Source organism: Pseudophryne corroboree, chromosome 2 (assembly GCF_028390025.1).
Source record: "Pseudophryne corroboree isolate aPseCor3 chromosome 2, aPseCor3.hap2, whole genome shotgun sequence".
NCBI lineage: Eukaryota > Metazoa > Chordata > Amphibia > Anura > Myobatrachidae > Pseudophryne > Pseudophryne corroboree.
The window spans coordinates 985,819,263-985,837,648 of NC_086445.1; the positions used below are offsets into that span (position 1 = coordinate 985,819,263).

The 18,386-nt window shown below is 45.3% G+C and overlaps 1 protein-coding gene and 1 long non-coding RNA gene across 3 annotated transcripts in view; one reads left to right on the forward strand and one right to left on the reverse strand.

Annotated features, from left to right (window-relative positions):
* Positions 1-18,386, reverse strand: part of HUNK (hormonally up-regulated Neu-associated kinase) — an 87,031-nt gene that overhangs the window by 57,876 nt on the left and 10,769 nt on the right. Inside the window, exons 1-2 of one of the 2 annotated variants that reach the window (XM_063956401.1) lie at positions 9,687-9,701; positions 8,852-9,092 (exon numbers count right to left, since the gene is read on the reverse strand). In XM_063956401.1, coding sequence (XP_063812471.1) covers positions 8,852-9,091 — 240 coding nt within the window. In that variant the 5' untranslated portion in view covers position 9,092; positions 9,687-9,701. Of the gene's footprint in view, positions 1-8,851; positions 9,093-9,686; positions 9,702-18,386 lie in introns of those variants that run through there. The other variant, XM_063956400.1, reaches the window with a different exon arrangement.
* Positions 10,212-18,386, forward strand: part of LOC135050180 (uncharacterized) — a 79,393-nt gene continuing 71,218 nt past the window's right edge. The window contains exon 1 of the long non-coding RNA XR_010241564.1: positions 10,212-10,282. This is a non-coding gene — a long non-coding RNA (uncharacterized LOC135050180). The remainder of the gene's footprint in view (positions 10,283-18,386) is intronic.

Sequence of the window (18,386 nt, forward strand, 5' to 3'; positions counted from 1 at the left end):
TAATTACTTTACATTTCAGCTTTATTTTAGAATATTGCAACGTCCCACCACTAAAAATAAATAAATCCCACAGTTTGCTTTACAGCAAGAGTCAGCTACAGATCACCCTCCTAGAACACAGAGTAGAAAGTTAAACACATACACAATGTTTTGAAGTCTCACATCCTCAGATCAGTATTCGAGTCTGTGGTCAGTTAAGTGTTTCTTCAACCACTTGGGGGGAGGCATCTGCCAAGGGCCGGCTGGAGATGTGTACTGGATGAAGCCAGAGTAAACATGCGTTAGCCAACTGTCGGGAACGATGGAATTAATCACGGACATGATGAGGAAGCGATTCATCAAGAGGCTTATATATAAATCTCCTCATGCACCAGTTACCTGCATCAAGTTACATAACAGGAGTACACCTCAGAGATTTCCAGGTGAGTTATGTGTCATCTAACAGGACCTGCAGCCAAGAGCTAACATAGCTTACAGAAGATGTACTCTTACATAAGAAGCGAGCAAGCTGGTGCTGAAATTCTACAGTCAGTCAATTTCTATGTTCACATGTACTTTCTTTCATTGTGCCTTGTTCCATCCCACGGTGCACAAAATGGCTGCCTCCAGTGGGTGTGGGATAAAATGTCCCATAATGGAAAACTTGACACAAACCTAAGTATTTTCACTTTGGGATCCTCGGAGACTGATGTGATTAGGACCACACAGTGCGAGTTAGACATACTGAGGAAATCTTGGCCTTTGGTTTGTTTGCAAAGGATATTTTCTATGAATTTAGCAGAAAAATGGCAACTAACATAACCAGAGTGGTCTGGGGAACTAATGTTGGCTGCTCATCAAGACCGGGCTAAAAAATATATTACAGGAGATAGATAGATAGATAGATAGATAGATAGATAGATAGATAGATAGATAGATAGATAGATAGATACTGTACCGGTATATTATGGCTAGAATTTCAAGAGACAGGCTCACTTCTCCGACATGCTACGGTGGCAAAAATAGACAAAACACTGAAGCGTCAGTCAAATCTGCAGCAAGAGTCACAATTTCCAAACAAAAAGTCATCTGTGTCCATTAAAATCAGTGGGTGTCTGTCAGATGTACAAAGATATGAAGGCACATGTTTTCTTTTGGTCCCTGGACCCAAGCTCTAGTTAGCTCTTAAAGAGCAACGGTCATCTAATCAAAGTAACCACATATTGCAGATTCCTGTCTGTGGAAGCAGAAACTATAAATTACTGGCTCCACCAGGTAAACTAGCTCGCCTGTGCATGAACAATGAAATCCTGAAAACATGAGCTGCAGGGGGAGGACGGGGCAAGGACCAGATTCAGGAAACTGTGCACTAGACCCTGGGTGTCTATCTACTATTCCTTGGAGAGAGCTAAAGTGGGCAGAGACAAAAGTACCAGCCAACCAGCTCCTGTCATTTTTCAAACACAGCCTGTAACATGGCAGTTAGGAGCCGATTGGTTGGTTCTTTATCTCGCTTCAAGGTTTAGTACATAGACCCCTCTAGTTAGTAGCCCACTTAATGGCCGAATCCTCTCCACTCAATGCAATAGGTGATGGCTTCAAAACTGATTACTTATAATTTTCTCATTCTGGGCAGATGTACTAAGACTTGGAGATTGATAAAGTGGAGCGAGATAAATTGTCTATGTATCTAGCCTTGGAGAGAGATAAAGTGGACGGCGATAAAAACCTTAAAACACAACGGCCTAAATTGATCAAGGCGTACTGAACTGGCTTATCTTATAGCCACACACTGCGAGACATTAGGCCAATTGCCAGACAGCGCCGCCTATATTACATTGGGCGTATCCAGCTGGATATTGGCGCAAACACAGTAACACTGTACAATAAGCAAACACACTGCATTCGGATGAGGCCTCACAACCATCCCCAATACAGCATAATGCTGTTCCTGCCACGCCAATGTAGGAGAGTCTCGCTTTAATCCATTTGCGACACTGTGGTACCTTGGTAACCTTAAGATCATTTGCTGCACAGCTCCGAGAGAGGAGCATAAGGCATTTATATTTAGCAACCAATCAAAAGGCATATTCTATCTGTAATATCTATACTGAGGACGCAGAGCACTTACAGCCGCAGAATTCAGTGGACAATAGAAAAGTTGTCAAGGTTTATTGAACGTTCTACCTTCAGACATAGGAAATTGTACATCTATGACGAAGGATATGACACACAGGACCTAGTGCACACCGTCAATAGCCTTTTCGACCCTCTCAGAAGTACGCACGGTATACAAGGCCTCAGCCGATTCTGAATCATCTCATTAAACTCCAGTATCAGGCATCTATTTTTAGACGGCATTTCATGAAAAGGTGCTTGAAACTCTGAACAACCAAGATAGGATTTGGTTACCTTAGGCTTGGGGGGAAAAAATGAGTTAGGCTAGAAAATGACATAAACCTATAAATAGGTTTATAAAAAAGGAAGAATAAGCTGCAATTTAATAGATGCAGCCACATGAATGTATAAAGAAATTTTGAAGTCATTTGATATACAATTTCTCTACGATGAAAGGTGCAAAAAAAAGGATATACACTGAAAATTCTTGCAGACTCCCTGCAGTTAACAAATAAATGTAAAAGTTTGCATACATTATAAAAATGTGCAGACAGACATTTTGTGGTCAGAAAAGGGTATTTTCATGGGATTGTAGTGTGTTCATTTACTAGGAATTGGTGGTATCACGGAGGCTCGGCAATCACTAGTGCTTGAATTTCCACTAGACACTTAAGGCACATGCCTAGGGGGGCCTCTAGCTAGGGGTGACACAGAAGTTCACCTGCAATAGAGCTTTCCAGTGCCCCAATTCAGCCGTGGTTAATTGGACACAGAACAAAACTACATCCCATAAAGCATCAAGGGGAGCCCAGAAGAGGTTTCTTAGCACGGTAAAGGCAGCTAGGAGGCGGAGCCTCACCAAAATCAGGTGTGTGTGTGTGTGGGGGGGGGGGTAAGGAGGCACGGTCAGCCAAAATTATTGTGCCTATGGGTGGTCTGACCGCCCTAAATCCTCCCTAAAGAGCAGGTGCAATTCAGGAGCCCAGAAGAGGAGGTTTCTTAGTTCAGGAAAGGCACTTAAGGGGCAGATTCTCACCAAAATCAGGACCAGAGCCAAAAAGATTGTGCCTAAGGGTGGCTTGATCCCTCCTAAATCTGCCCCTGGTGTGGACCAAACACTAATGTACTGCTGCAACCTATGAAATCATAACTGTTTTTATATTTAACCAATACTTCCGGTCTACCGCAATGGACAACTAACAAAGGAGACTTAGGAGTCCCCATTTAGGCTGTACAGATCTTCGAGTAACCACTTTACTATCAAATCTAAAGCAGTCTCTATGTTATGTCTGGAGCCTAATCCTGTATATTCGTGAACTTCTGCCCCACCATAAAGAATTATCCCGAGATGGCTTTAAGACCGTAATGGATGGATCAGAGTAAAGTCTTCCCAGGTGCGGGATTACTAGTGGAGGTGAGTGCGGCAGACAGAATATCTGTAACACTTCAACTACTAACAAGGACTGAAAGGTTTAAAAGCATTTGGTCATTTCTTGAGAGATCCACTGGAACCCAGCCATAGGATGTACACAGAATATAACATTACATAAGGGGCCTGGATCCTGGCCAGACAGACAAAACGATTATAGAATGACGGACAGGAGGCTTGTAACAAGCAGCATCTCTCATAAAGAGAACCAAATATACATTACGGGGTATAGTTACTAAATATCAGGGTTTTTTTTTTCAAAGCCACCAATTTTTACCGGCTTTCAGGAAGAAATTTAAAAAAGGCAATAGTGATATGCCATATTTTGCATGTATTATCGTCTTTTTAAATCCAGCGCTTAAAGCCAAGGTTTAGCAAGTATCCATATGACTGTATTTAGTGCTTCATTTATTTACCGTCAATAATTAATATTTGTGAAATGGGGTGACCGCTGTGTACAGTGCACTGTGACACATGGGGGGAATTCAATTGTTTGAAAAGTCGGTTGGGTGTCTGTTTTTTCCTATCTAATAATCAGGAAAACACAGACACCCAACTGACTTTTCAAACAAATGAATCTCCCCCATAGACGGAAACTGAGCAGTTTACCGAAGTGGAATCGGTAACAACCTTTACATGAAAAGCTCAGAATTCCAGTGCAGTGAGAATATTATTATATATGTAAAGAACACAGACATTAACAGAGCAATGCTAGGTTTGTTAGTGTCAGGGTAAGCTAGAACAGGCAAATCCCTGGAGTCTGGCTGCCAAAATATAGAACACTGAAGTCAGTGGGGTCGATTCAATTCACAGACAGTTGAATAGCGCCGGGAATTAGCTCCCGGCACTATTCAATTCAGCTCAAGTTAAGTCGGCGAATGCCCATTCTCCCAGACTTAACAGGTTGTTTTGTCGGGAGAACGGGCATTCTCTGACTTAAACACCCCCCCCGCCGCGATGCTGATTCCCGACAGAATCAGCCTTGCGGCAGCACTTTTGTCGGATTTCCTCTCTCATCCCCCGGGGGGTTAGAGAAGAATTCCCAACAATTAGTGTCACTTGGTGCTGTATTGAATAGCGCCGGGAGCTAATTCCCGGCGCTATTCAACTGTTGGTGAATTGAATCGACCCCTGTGTTTCCTTAAGGGCCCCATACACTAGAACGATAATGCCAGATTTCAGCCAATTTTGGGCCGATATATCGGGTGAAATCGGGCATTTTGGATGTGTTTCCGATTCGATCCGCGTTCCCGTGAGGGTCGGATCGGTTCCCCTAGATCGTTAGTGCTGCACTCGTGATATGTCTGTTCCCGCAGGCATGGCTGGGATTGCATACGATATATCAGATGCAAAATGTACCAAATCGTATGGCACGACTCCCGGGAGAGTTCAAGAGAAATCGTCTCCGACTTCAGCCTCAGACATATCGTTCTAGTGTATGGGGCCCTAAACTACAGTCCTAAGGGACCCCCAAAACCGCATGTTTTACAGATCTCCAAGTTGGTCCACAGGTGTATTTGTTACTGGCTGACATTTTTAAAAATTCACAGATGATGCTAATTATTTTAATTGCGATACTGAGGAGATCTGTAAAACATGCACTGTTAAGAGTCGAGGACCGGAGTTGGGAAACACTGACCTAAGGGCGCTGCACCCTTAAGAGATCCTACTGACCCCAAGGTTTGAACGGAGGACCCCTGAAGCGCCCTAGTACTTGCTCAAGAGAGTGCGATTTTCCCAAGCTCAGGATACACTGCTGAACACAATACTGAGTACATCACATTTCCTTCCTGTCAGTAGGGACTTGTGTTCCAGCCGATGGTGTGTTACCCTACACCACTGGCATACAACTCACAGGACATGTTTTACGGATAATCCTGCACAGGCGAGTTCATTTATTTTTCTGAGTCAGTAATTATCCCACCTATTTACACAGGCAGAAATCCTGAAAACATGACCTGTTCAGTGTGTTTTAAGGCTGTAGCAGAACACCACTGCCTTACGCAGCATTTAACGGATCATGACTATTGCGGGAACGGGGATAGTGATCAGTAATACACACTGTATAAATCAGGCATGTCCAAACTGCGGCCCTCCAGCTGTTGAGAAACTAGACATCCCAGCATACCCTGACACAGCTTTAGCATTCTCTGACAGCAAAACTGTGTCAGGGCATGCTGGGATATGTAGTTTCACAACAGCTGGAGGGCCGCAGTTTGGACATGCCTGGTATAAATACTAAGTACTATTAGCAGTCACCACATGGCACATGTTTCCGATGAGCACTTTGGATGACCAGTAGGGGGCAGCCTCTCTTATTACACCTTCCTACACAGAAATCTGCACAGCCTGTTACGTACCGTAGTATCCAGACTATAGGCCTAATTCAGACCTGATCGTAGATGTGCTACATTTATCACATCTATGATCAGCTTCCCTGACATGCGGGGGGACGCCCAGCACAGGGCTAGGCCGCCCCGCATGTCAGGCCCTGCCCCGTCGCACGAGTACAAAAGCATCGCACAGCGGCGATGCTTTGTACTGGATGAGTAGCTCCCTACCAGCGCAGCTCCTGCGTGCGACATCATGCAGCCACCGCCCCCCCCCCCCCCCCCCCCCCCCCCCAACGGTTCGGGCAAGCCTGCGTTGCCCGGACCATACCCCTTAAACAACAGCTAAACGCAGCTGGCCCGCCCCCTCTCGCCCAGCGACCGCCTCTGCCTGTCAATCAGGCAGAGGCGATCGCAGGGCTGAGACAGCCGTCGACTGTCTGGCACGCACCGGAGCAGTTCAGACCTGATCAAACGCACAGCAGCAGCGATCAGGTCTGAATTAGGCCCTATGGCCAAACTGCTACTTATGTAGCTTATAAAACATGGACTTTGTCCCAATAGGTGCATGAGAAAAGAGCAGAATTAAATATATGGATCAGGGCAACATTTTCTGGACTTGCAAACAGTAGCCACCCACAATCACCGAGCTACACTGTATTTTTTCAGTTGCTAAAAAACTAAGAGCAAGAAAACTTTCCAGGAAGTTTTAAAGCTACGCCAAGGTCAGGGCAGAAAATGTTTTCAAAGAAGCTGCAGCCTCTGTGTGATCCCAAATATTCCCCTAGGGTCAGAAATGCGAGCTTGAAAATCAGGTATCAGTACGCTTGTGTTGTTTTAATAGCCGTTTTGTAATAATGATAGGGATTACAATGTTTATAATCACTTGTGAATTATATTCTAGACAGATAAGAAATATTTTGCCTATTATTACTTCATGGTATCAGGACATATTTCACAAACGGCGCATTTCCCAACACTCGGAGCAAATCAGGCGAATAGGAGTAAGCGATGAACAGAGAAGGGTGGAGGGGACCAGTGCATGAAAAATTTGGCATGGTCTTTTAGGGCGGTGTTGTATATAAGGGACACAGTAGATCACTTACTTAACATGTGTTTAGTCAGCCACTGCTGCATTATTATCCATTCTGTTAAACCAGGTGTGCAATATAATAGCACCCGGAGGAGCACGTAACAGAAACAGCTTCAGGCACTTCCTCCAAAACAGGGACCACCCCAGTCTAAATTACCCCTCTCTAAACTGCAAGTGGCCAGGAGGGCCGGGTGGCTTTAGTAGCGGACTGTGGTTTCAATGACTTGACCCTGAGGAAAGGTTACAGCTCCCAGCCAGAGTCAGGATCTCTCGGGAAAGAAATTCATTAGCCTTCCCCACGCACCTGATTTAATATATTTTGACTGGATTCTTAATAGATTTACTGTTAGAGAGAAAATCATGATGTCTGATTGTAGCAGACGCTCAGTGTCTTCCCTAGGGAAAGACAGTAAATAAGGGCCAGCAACAAGTTTCTGGATTATTTACAGTCAACGTCAAAAAGTTTTGAAGTTTTTAAATAAAAAGTTATTTTTATCATTTTTATTTTGATTATTCAAACCTTGCTCACCTAAGACCACAGACATTCGATACGGGATTAACATACAGTCATTAAAACAAATTTGCTTAGAACGTACTAGGTACTAAGGATTAATATCTTTAACACAACGGAGTAGGCATAAAGTCAATCATTAAGCATAACGATTCGTGGTGCAAGACATTCAAACAGGACCTCTGACCCTTGCCCTCAATGATGTACTTATTCCTGAATTTTGCAACTTAATTCAATCATAGGGTGCGATTCAATTCAGCGTGATATGAATAGCACCTGGAAGGAGGTCCCGGAGCTATGCAATTGTGCCCGGCACTTAGTCAGGGGATATCAGTTACTGTGCCATAAGCCAGGTGTTTAGTCACGGTAACCGCCATTATCTGACTTAAATGGAGGCCGTGATGCTATTTGCGCATGCTCTAAGGCAGAAAACAGCATAGCGGCACTAGTTTAGTCAGATTTCTGCTCACACATCGGATCAAGAGCAGAAATCCTTTAGTTGGGCAGAGCTGTCAATTGAATAGCCCCGGGACCTCCATCCCAGTGCTATTCTTACCATGCTGAATTGCATCGGCCTCCTAATGTGCTATGTACTTAGGGTTAGTATTTTGTCGCAAAGGAGTTGATACACAGTTGCGGATAAAGGTGCATATCTTATGAAAAAAAATGGCATAGCACGGGATGCAGTTAATATATCAGCTGTCGGGATCCCGGCGTTCAGGATCCAGACGCCGGAATCCCAGCAGCAGGTAAACTGTCAGTGGTCGGAATACCGACTGCTCCCCAGTATTCCCAGTCGGGTGGTGGGTCTGAAGCATTTTGAGTGCAGCGAGCCCGCGAGGGGACTCGCTGCCGGTATTACGGCTGACGGTATGCCGCTGTCGGAATCCTTATAGCCGGCATCCCTTCAGCCGGAATACTAATTCCATCTCGCATAGCACGGCTAAGTCGCTGAGTCTGTGGCACGCCAAATGGGGATATATGGCGCAATTTAAACATAGGTGTATGTGGACACATCTGTATATAGAACGTATATATTATACTATTCGTGTAAAAATCAAGAGCTGAGCTGGGTTTCTATGTAGTAAGCATCACCTTGCAAACAATTATTATTACATTTGATTTATAAAGGCACCACAAGTGTTTCGCAGCGCCGTATATACACAACTATATAATATCAATCTGTATAAAAACATATGTAGATAATATAAACATTTTTCATGGCATTAACAGTAATAAATTCATACAATTTGCATGGCAATTATATATATATATACACACACACACACTATTCTTTTTATATGGACCATACAGACATTGCAGTTCCAGTAAAGGGCACCACCTCTCCCATGCACTGTATCACTCATACATGTAACATAATAAATAATTACCCTCTCTCCGGTCACCACATGGAGACCCTCCCGGACTTTGGCGAAGGAGCCCTCTCCCAGCTTCTTCCCGATCAGGTAGTTGCCCACTCTCTTGGTGTGCTGGAAGTTGCGAAGGCTCTCCCGGGACACGTTGCTCACAGAGGCCGGCAGGAAGGTGTCCTCCAGTTGCACCGGGGGCTTCTCCCCCAGCAGGAACCTGGGGGGAGATTCGCTGAGCCCGTCCCCAGCAGCGGCCGGCATCCTGCAGGGGGGACACAGAGCAAGACAAGTGATCAGCCCCAGCAGTCAGCCAGTGAGTGACCCCAGCAGAACTGGGGCAGCAGCCATACAAAGGTCTGTGTGTCTGTATGTGGCAGGGAACCCGGGCAGCCTAATGTCCAGCCACTGCAGCCATGCAATGTAATGCAATCTCCTTTTAGTTTTTAGCAATGGAGCAAATGCTACTATAGTGGGAGTGGGTGGCTGCACATGATCCCAGCCTGATAGTAGTAGCAGCAGCAGTGGGAATGAAATGAATGTACAGAGGAGAGAGAGGCAGGAAAGAGGTGCAGGCACTGAGGCTCTCCCTGTCTAAAGCCTCATTCACTCTCTGCAGTAATATAATCCCATCACAGGCGGCGGGAACAGATGTGATCTGAGCGCTACACTGACTGTGCTGCAAAACCCCTATTCAAATCCTTCCCCCTCCTCCTGCACTCAGCCCAAAATCCACTGCTTCCTCCTCCTCCACCACACACCCCTCCTGAGTCCTCTCCTCTGTCCCTTCTACCAAAAATACACAATGCACTGGTCATTACATGGCCTCAGGGACAACCCTGGGCATGAAAAGGGCAACCTGAGGTATCTTTTTGTCTTTGGATGCCAACATAATTGTGTGAGGTGAAAAACAAACAAACCACTAGCCCTTATTTATCAATGAGTGATTAATTTCACCGTGAGTGATAAATTGCACCAGCCAATCAACTCCTAACTGACATTTTTCAAACAGTCTGTAACATGTCAGTTAGGAGCTGATTGGCTGGTGCAATTTATCACTCACAGTGAAATTTATCACTCATTGATAAATAAGAGCCTAGATTTTTATTTTCTTATTCTAGAAATAACCCTGATCCCTGGAAAACATTAGACTGCACTTTGCACACATGAATGCAACGTGTGGAAGGAACAGACGAGATGGGATTAAACTATAAAAAGTGGCAGTCGCTTAGGTGGGCAAGCTAAATTCGTAGTGGCCCGCTAATGCTAAACGCTTGCCTTTGTTGTGTTACAGGGCATTCCCAGGGGCTTGCGGCTGCAGAGCCACAGTGTGATTTACCAGCTAATTGTACGCAGGCTTCATTTTTTATAGGCCCCTGTCTACATATATATCCCACCGGCTGTGTGATGCCTTTATTGCCGTGATGCGGGAGCTTCTGTGAGTGCAATGTTGTGGTGAGTTAAGTAGTGCCTGCATTAAATATACACGAGAGGAAATCTTGCTTTAAAAAAATAAATTATATATATATATATATATTATTATTTTTCATTTTATTTTTTTATTATTATTTTTTTTTTTACAGGGCTCAGATTGCCTAGATTTCCACTACAGGCCGCTGTTGTTTTCTTTAACATGAGTAATGACACCATGTTCCATACATAGCCACAAGTAGAGTGTACATTTTAATCCAGTGGTTTCGTACGATGATATCATCGGACTGCATTGCATAGATGTGGTGGTGGGTCATGTTAATTCTGGTCTGACTAACGCTGTTTATGCCGTTCCTTATTGGCGTGTCTCTCCAAAGGGAGATACATCTATGGAAACAGTCTGTCTATATGTACCCTGGCCCTCATTCCGAGTTGATCGCTCGCTAGCTACTTTTAGCAGCCGTGCAAACGCATAGTCGCCGCCCACGGGGGAGTGTATTTTCACTTTGAAAGTGAGCGAACGTCTTTGCAGCCGAGCTCTGCAAAAACATTTTGTGCAGTTTCAGAGTAGGTCTGAACTTACTCAGCCCTTGCGATCACTTCAGCCTGTTCGTGTCCAGAATTGACGTCAGACGCCCGCCCTGCAAACGCTTGGACACGCCTGCGTTTTTCCAAACACTCCCAGAAAACGGTCAGTTGACACCCACAAACGCCCACTTCCTGTCAATCTCCTTGCGATCGGCTGTGAGAATGGAATCTTCACTAGGGGTCATTCCGAGTTGTTCGCTCTGTATTTTTTTCTCGCAATGGAGCGATTAGTCGCTAATGCACATGCGCAATGTCCGCAGTGCGACTGCGCCAAGTAAATTTGCTATGCAGTTTGGTATTTTACTCACGGCATTACGAGGTTTTTTCTTCGTTCTGGTGATCGTAATGTGATTGACAGGAAGTGGGTGTTTCTGGGTGGAAACTGGCCGTTTTATGGGTGTGTGTGAAAAAACGCTACAGTTTCTGGGAAAAACGCGGGAGTGGCTGGAGAAACGGAGGAGTGTCTGGGCGAACGCTGGGTGTGTTTGTGACGTCAAACCAGGAACGACAAGCACTGAACTGATCGCACTGGCAGAGTAAGTCTCGAGCTACTCAGAAACTGCACAGAGAAGTTTTTTCGCAATATTGCGAATCTTTCGTTCGCAATTTTGATAAGCTAAGATTCACTCCCAGTAGGCGGCGGCTTAGCGTGTGCAAAGCTGCTAAAAGCAGCTTGCAAGCGAACAACTCGGAATGACCCCCTAAATCCATTGCCCAGCACCGATCCTCTATGTACCTGTACGACGCGCCTGCGCATTGCGGTGCATACGCAGTTTTACCATTTTTTTTACCTGATCGCTGCGCTGCGAAAATCGTCAGTGAGAGATCAACTCGGAATGACCCCCTCTATCACTGGTACTGCCCATGTGCAGCTTTGGCTGCAAAATTGTTCTGTTACAACAGTATTTTTTCAGCTGAAGCAAATTACTAAAACTCCCATGCCCTTATGCGAGTAAACATCTGAAACCAGTCTAGAAGCAGGTAAAACTGAGGAACAAAAGGTGCAGAGTCATTTAACATGCATGAGGTTGCGCCTCTATAATTAGCGTGTAAATGCAGAGGTGATAGGCAGCCGGGGGTTGGCTGCTTTTTCTTTTGTGGAGATGCAACTTTTTGGTTGTTGTTTTTATTTAACATTGAACCCCACTGGCATGGTACACAGCCGGCTTCTTTGATCATTAGTAGACCCAGCAGAGAACAATACTTGTCTCAAAGTATGCTCAACTTATCTTAATATTACTCGTTGGGAACTGTTGCATTTGTCAACCGAAAGGGTCAAAAGTGTATGACGCCTTAATAATGGTTCTAGAGTAGTTTCTGCTAACACACCCTACAATTCACTAAGGCCTAATGAGCATTTACATTTCTGATTATGTTGTTTCCAAAGTGTACTAGTTGCCTAGAAACCATGGACTCTGGTGTTTTAAGAAACATGGGGGCCTGTGTACAATTGGTTTTGCATCAATGTTCAAAAATCGGTGGAGACCCTTATTTTGCACCTAAGCACTGGGGGGGGGGGGTTATTCAGCTATGGACTGAGCTGCTTCCTGATGCGCAAACTACCCTCTCTGTGACACAGGATTGACAGTCTGCTGCCGTCTCGGGAGTGGGGGGTTAGCGAAGGCCTCCTTTTTCCAAAATAGAAGCATGTCGGTGCTGTTTAGGAGGAAGAAGGTAGAGGCCAGGGATCTCCGTCGCTGGACGGAGATTTCCTGGCCTCTGTGATGGGCGGCTTGTGTGCCGCAGGCAGCCAGATGGTGTGTCAGTGATCCGCTGCTGTGTCTGCTTGTAATATACGCCTCCTGCTGCATTACCATACAAGTGCTATCACTGCTGCTTCCATGGGAGTGATAGCACCTCCATCTGAATTAGCCGCTGTGTCAGTGACCATATACTGCTACCTTTGACGCTAATTCCATGACTATGTGTGTGTGTAAACAGTAGGATTTAGCAATGTGTTGAGCAAGAACCCATAACACCCCCTGTACATCATAAACCATTTGCACATGTGTGCTGATGGGTCTTGTTTTGGAATAGAAGCCAGTCCAGGTTTCCTGGTAGAGTTTTGTTTGTGAGGGATCAGAGGTACATCTGGTTTGTGCTAAGTGAGAACGATGTACACTACAGCCACATAAGGTCATCAGGGTTTTGATGTATGGTTTGACTACAGATGCTGAACAAATGGAAGTGTACGTTTCAATAGCACATGAGAACATGATGGATAACAGGCGTCAGGAGGCATTTTCAAAATGACGTAGGTACAAAATCAGATCATTCCCAGCAATTTTACATGAGAATAGCGTTACAACATTTTTATATATATCATATTATTACACCATTGTTGTATTGATGTATATGTTTATGGCACAACAACATGTATGCAGCAGTTTACAGCATAGGGACAAAAGGGCAGATTTACTAAGCCTCAGAGAGTGATAAAGTTGAGCATAAGTACCAACCAATCACCTTGTCTCCCCTTTCAAACACAGCCTGTAACATGACAGGTAGGAGCTGATTGGCTGGTACTTTATCTCCCAATACTTGATCTCTCTTCAAGGCTTAGTACATCTCTTCAAAAGTCATTTATAGGGTTATTCGGGTTGGAGTCAGGAGACCGCCGGTCACCATAGCAACGGCGGGTCCCGGCTTTTAGATGCCCGGTGGAGATTGGGAAGGGGGGGGGGGGGGGCGAGCGCAACTAAGCCAGAGGTTCTGATCCCACTCTATGGGTGTCGTGGACTGCCCACTGTCGGGATTGTGAGGGTGTGGGGTACAGGCGTCGGTATTGTGACTGGTCTCCTGACATTTTATCTCTGAGGCCTGTTCTCTTAATAACATTTTTTCATTATGTTTTATTTTATTAAGCTCTAGCTCAGCATTAAGCGGAATCCTTAATAAAACAATCCGGTTGTGGCTTCATTTTATACAGTACAGCGTTGGTGCTTCCTTAGATTTACATCAGCCTTATATCCAGTGGATGAAGGGATGCCAAGGTGTCAACATTCTCCATGATGAGTGATTTACTCCCAATGTTAAAACAGAAAAAGGAGGAGATGTATTAAGCGTTGGAGAGAGATAAATTACCAACCAATCAGCTCCTATAATTTTTCAAACACAGGACGGGATGAACTACGTCTTTCATCGTGGATGTGATGCATCCCAACATTACCAACGCCTATATATACAGAGAATATCACGAAGGACGGCTCTTCCGGTAAGTCCCAGGTGCAGAATGACGCATGCATCGCAGGGAAAACTGGGAGGAATACAGCCGGATCCCTCTCAGGAATGCAAGAAGAAATTCATCGGGTCCAAGCGAAAGTATACAAATTTTTTTTGGCTGCATTTCCCTTAGAGTACATCCCGCCCACAGCCTGTAATATGGCAGAAGCTGATTTATAGCACTTTATCTCTCTCTCCGCTTTCTCTCTCTTCAAGCACCGATACATCCCCTCCTTAATTTTCCACTAACAGTCACATTTTTTTTCTGAACAGTAAATGTGTGTAAGCGGAGGCAAACACCAGTGTGTAGTGTACATAGCCTCGCTCAATAGTAATTTAACACAGGGACTGTGAGAAAACTCATTATAGTTGATCATTTTTGAAGTGCAAGGTTCAGCAGTGGCAGAACCGCCTTCTCAAACAGCAATATACATGAGCCCTCCCACCATGGGATGAGTCGTTAATGTGTAAAAAGCCTTAGGGGCTGGCGGTCGGTGGATCTGTTCCAAGCAGGCCAGCCAAGTAAATGTAAATGCATTGCACATTTATTTCCATTACTCCAGTTAGTGTTTGTGCCCTGAGATTATCGTCTGTTTTCTGGCGCTCATTTTATTGACTTTACATTTGCAGCGGTGGCAAAGAGATTCAAACACAGGGGGTAATTCAGATCTGATCGCAGCAGCAAATTTGTTAGCAGTTGGGCAAAACCATGTGCAGTGCAGGTGGGGTAGATGTAACATGTGCAGAGAGAGTTAGATTTGGGTGCGGTGTGTTCAAACTGAAATCTAAATTGCAGTGTAAAAATAAAGCAGCCAATATTTACCCTGCACAGAAACTATATAACCCACCCAAATCTAACTCTCTCTGCACATGTTACATCTGCCCCACCTGCAGTGCACATGGTTTTGCCCAACTGCTAACAAATTTGCTGCTGCGATCAACTCTGAATTACCTCCACAAGCTCTATGCGTATTGTAGATAAGAGATAGCAACTTGCGGAGAAAACTAGAAATCTAGTGTTATAGCTGGTTAATTCCAGACACTCCGCTTGCACATTTAAAGAGTGTGATCGCGCTTTTGGAGCACACAATAACACTCTTCTAGTGCGAATTCTAATAATCCCGCAACGTGTTATGTAGTACATCCCATTACACCACTGAAACCTTAACTAAGAACAGGTGATTTTATCATCTTATGAGAAAAACGGTCCTATGTGATATATCGTCGGGGTGATATGTCAATTTATAGCGATTCCTGTGTTTCAGTAACAGTTGATTTATAAGCAAGCCAGTGCTTAAGCGAGAGTGTATTTGGTCACTGAGAGCAGTCCATCTGACATATAGGGCAACAAAGGGACTGGTAATTACTTAGGGGCAGATGTACTTAGCCTTGGAAAGTGATAAAATGGACGGTGATAAAGCATACTTGCCCACATCCTGGCTTAGAACGGGTGGTCTTCAGTATGCCGACTATCGGGATCCCAGCGTACAGTATACCGGCGCCAGAATCCCGACAGCCGGCATACCGACAGTTTTTCTCCCTCGTGGGGGTCCACGACCCCCCTGGAGGGAGAATAAATACCGTGGCGCACGTAGCGCGCCACCGTGCCCGCAGCGAGCCCCCGCAAGGGGCTCATTTGCGTTCGCCACGCTGTCGGTATGCTGGCGGTCGGGCTTCCGGCGCCGGTATGCTGGTCGCCAGGAGCCCGGCATACCATACCACACCCCTTAGAACATATCCCCTTATTTTTATATATATAGCAGCAGGCAGTCTCCTGTTCTTGTGTCTGTATTCAAATATACAGAAACTCCGCTGCAGTCTGAAGGACTCCGTTACCAAATGTAACCTGCACAAATGTTCCTTGGTGACATCACCCGCTTATTTTTAAGCACCGACACAGGGTGGCAGTATAGATGGCTATTACAAGATGGCCGTCTAATCATGGCGGTGATGCCGCCATTGCAACAACGATGGTTAATTAGTGCACATGTGCGACTGAAGCCAGAAAAAGTTTCCGGGTGTCCGCAGCTGAATGAATGTAATGAAACGGTGGATGATCCATCGGATACAAGACTGTGATGGTGGCAGCCATGCCAATCCCTAGGTGGTACATGCATTTCAGACTAAGATGGCAGTGACTTCAAGAGTGCAATGGCCTATGGGATGATGTGGGTATATTGAGGTAATTTCTTGGTAAGGGCAGGTGGCGAGACGTTCCACTGTGTACCGTAAGGCACAAGCCTTTGGGGGTGATGTATCAAGCAGTGAAATGGTGGAGAAGTGGACCAGTGAAGAATTTGCCAATGGCAACCAACCAGCTTCAAGGTAGCATTAATATAGTACATTCTATAATATGATAGGTATAAGCTGGTCCATTTTGGCAATGTCTCCGCTTATCCAATTTTCCACTCTTTTCACTGGTTGACACCTAAACTATAGACGGTCGTGATACATCCTAACTTGCATGAGTGAAGCTAAACTGAGCGGCATTGTAGGAAAAAAGTGTAATTTGATTAATTCGGAAGAAGGTTGGAGGTGCATTTGCGGCTATCTCGCAAAACCAGGTGCCGATTGATTTTCCGCCGGTTTCCAAGTATCCGGAAGTAGGTGTAAACTGTGAGACTCAATGGCACCTAGCGAATCATTATTGGCACACATTTTCTGGATTATAGATGGCGCTGTATATCCATCCAATTCTAAAAGTCTTGTGCTTCCAGTCTTAGGGCCAGATGTACTAAGCCTTGAAAAGTGATAAATTCGCACGGTGATAAAAGTACCAACCAACCAGCTCCTAACTGTCATTTTTCAAACTCATCATGTAACAGGGCAGTTAGGAGCTGATTGGCTGGTATTTTATCACCGTGAAATGTATCACTTTTCAAAGCTTAGTACATCTCCCTCTTACTGTTTTGTGAAAAGATCACATTTTCTATTACCTCTACGTATGTCAGTAAGAATGTAGTGGCAGACAAAGGTGCGTGTAGTGAAGGAGAGAATAACAAGCTGGATGTATGATCTTTGTATCGTGTAGAGACATGTTGCACATATGTGTTTTGTTTGCTGTGTCTTTTGCAGTGAGCATTTGTCTGCGGTAACATTTGTGTCAATGTATTAATGCTTCTATCCACAGACCCTGCGCTATCTCCCTCTGTGGCAGCAAGGGCATAGCTACACAGGGCAGTGTAACTGGTGGGCTCCATAGCAGCCACTACCCCACCAGTCACACCTATGTGTGGCTCATTATCCTGTGTAGCCGGTACTCGCTGGAAAAGTCTCTGACAAATAGAATATGGTGGCTCCCACTCCCAGTAATACAGTGATTCCTAAATACACATTTATCCTAATGAACTTGTAGTAGTTTCTATTGTTCTTTATAAATAAGATAATGTTTTCGTTTTTTCAAAGCACCTGAAGTCTACTTATCATGTAGCTGCAATAATTAACATTCTGTATCATTGCTTATAGCGTTACAGAAATGTTCTACAACAGAAATGTACTATATCTGGGCTGTAAGACGCACCCTCCCTTGAGCCCCACACTCAGCTGTAAGACACAATCCTCACATCCCTCAGCTCCGTGCTCCACTGACGCAGCCCTCAGCCCCACGCTCAGATGTAAGACGTATCCATCTGCCGCAAGCTCTGCTGGAAGACGCAGCCCTCAGCCCCACGCTCCACTGTAAGACGCAGCCCTCAGCTCCACGCTCTGCTGTAAGACGCATCCATCAGCCCCGCGCTTCTCTGTAAGACGCATCCCTCTGCCCCACGCCTCACGTAAGACGCATCCCTCTGCCCCACGCTCCACGTAAGACGCATCACTCAGTCCCACGCTCTGCTGTAAGACACAATCCTCATGTTCCTCAGCCCCAGGCTCCGCTATAAGACGCATCACTCAGCCCCACGCTCCGCTGTAAGATACATCCCTCAGCCCCATGCTCTGCTGTACGACACAATCTTCACATCCCTCAGCCCCATGCTCCGATGTAAGATGCATCACTCAGCCCCACGCTCTGATGTAAGACACATCACCCAGCCCCATGCTCTGCTGTAAGACATATATAAGAAACTGTTAATAAATAAATAAATAATAAGACGGATCACTCGGCCCCACGCTCCGCTGTAAGATACATCCCTCAGCCCCATGCTCTGCTGTACGACACAATCTTCACATCCATCAGCCCCATGCTCCGATGTAAGATGCATCACTCAGCCCCACGCTCTGATGTAAGTCACATCACCCAGCCCCATGCTCTGCTGTAAGACGGATCACTCGGCCCCACGCTCCGATGTAAGACGCATCACTCAGCCCCACGCTCTGA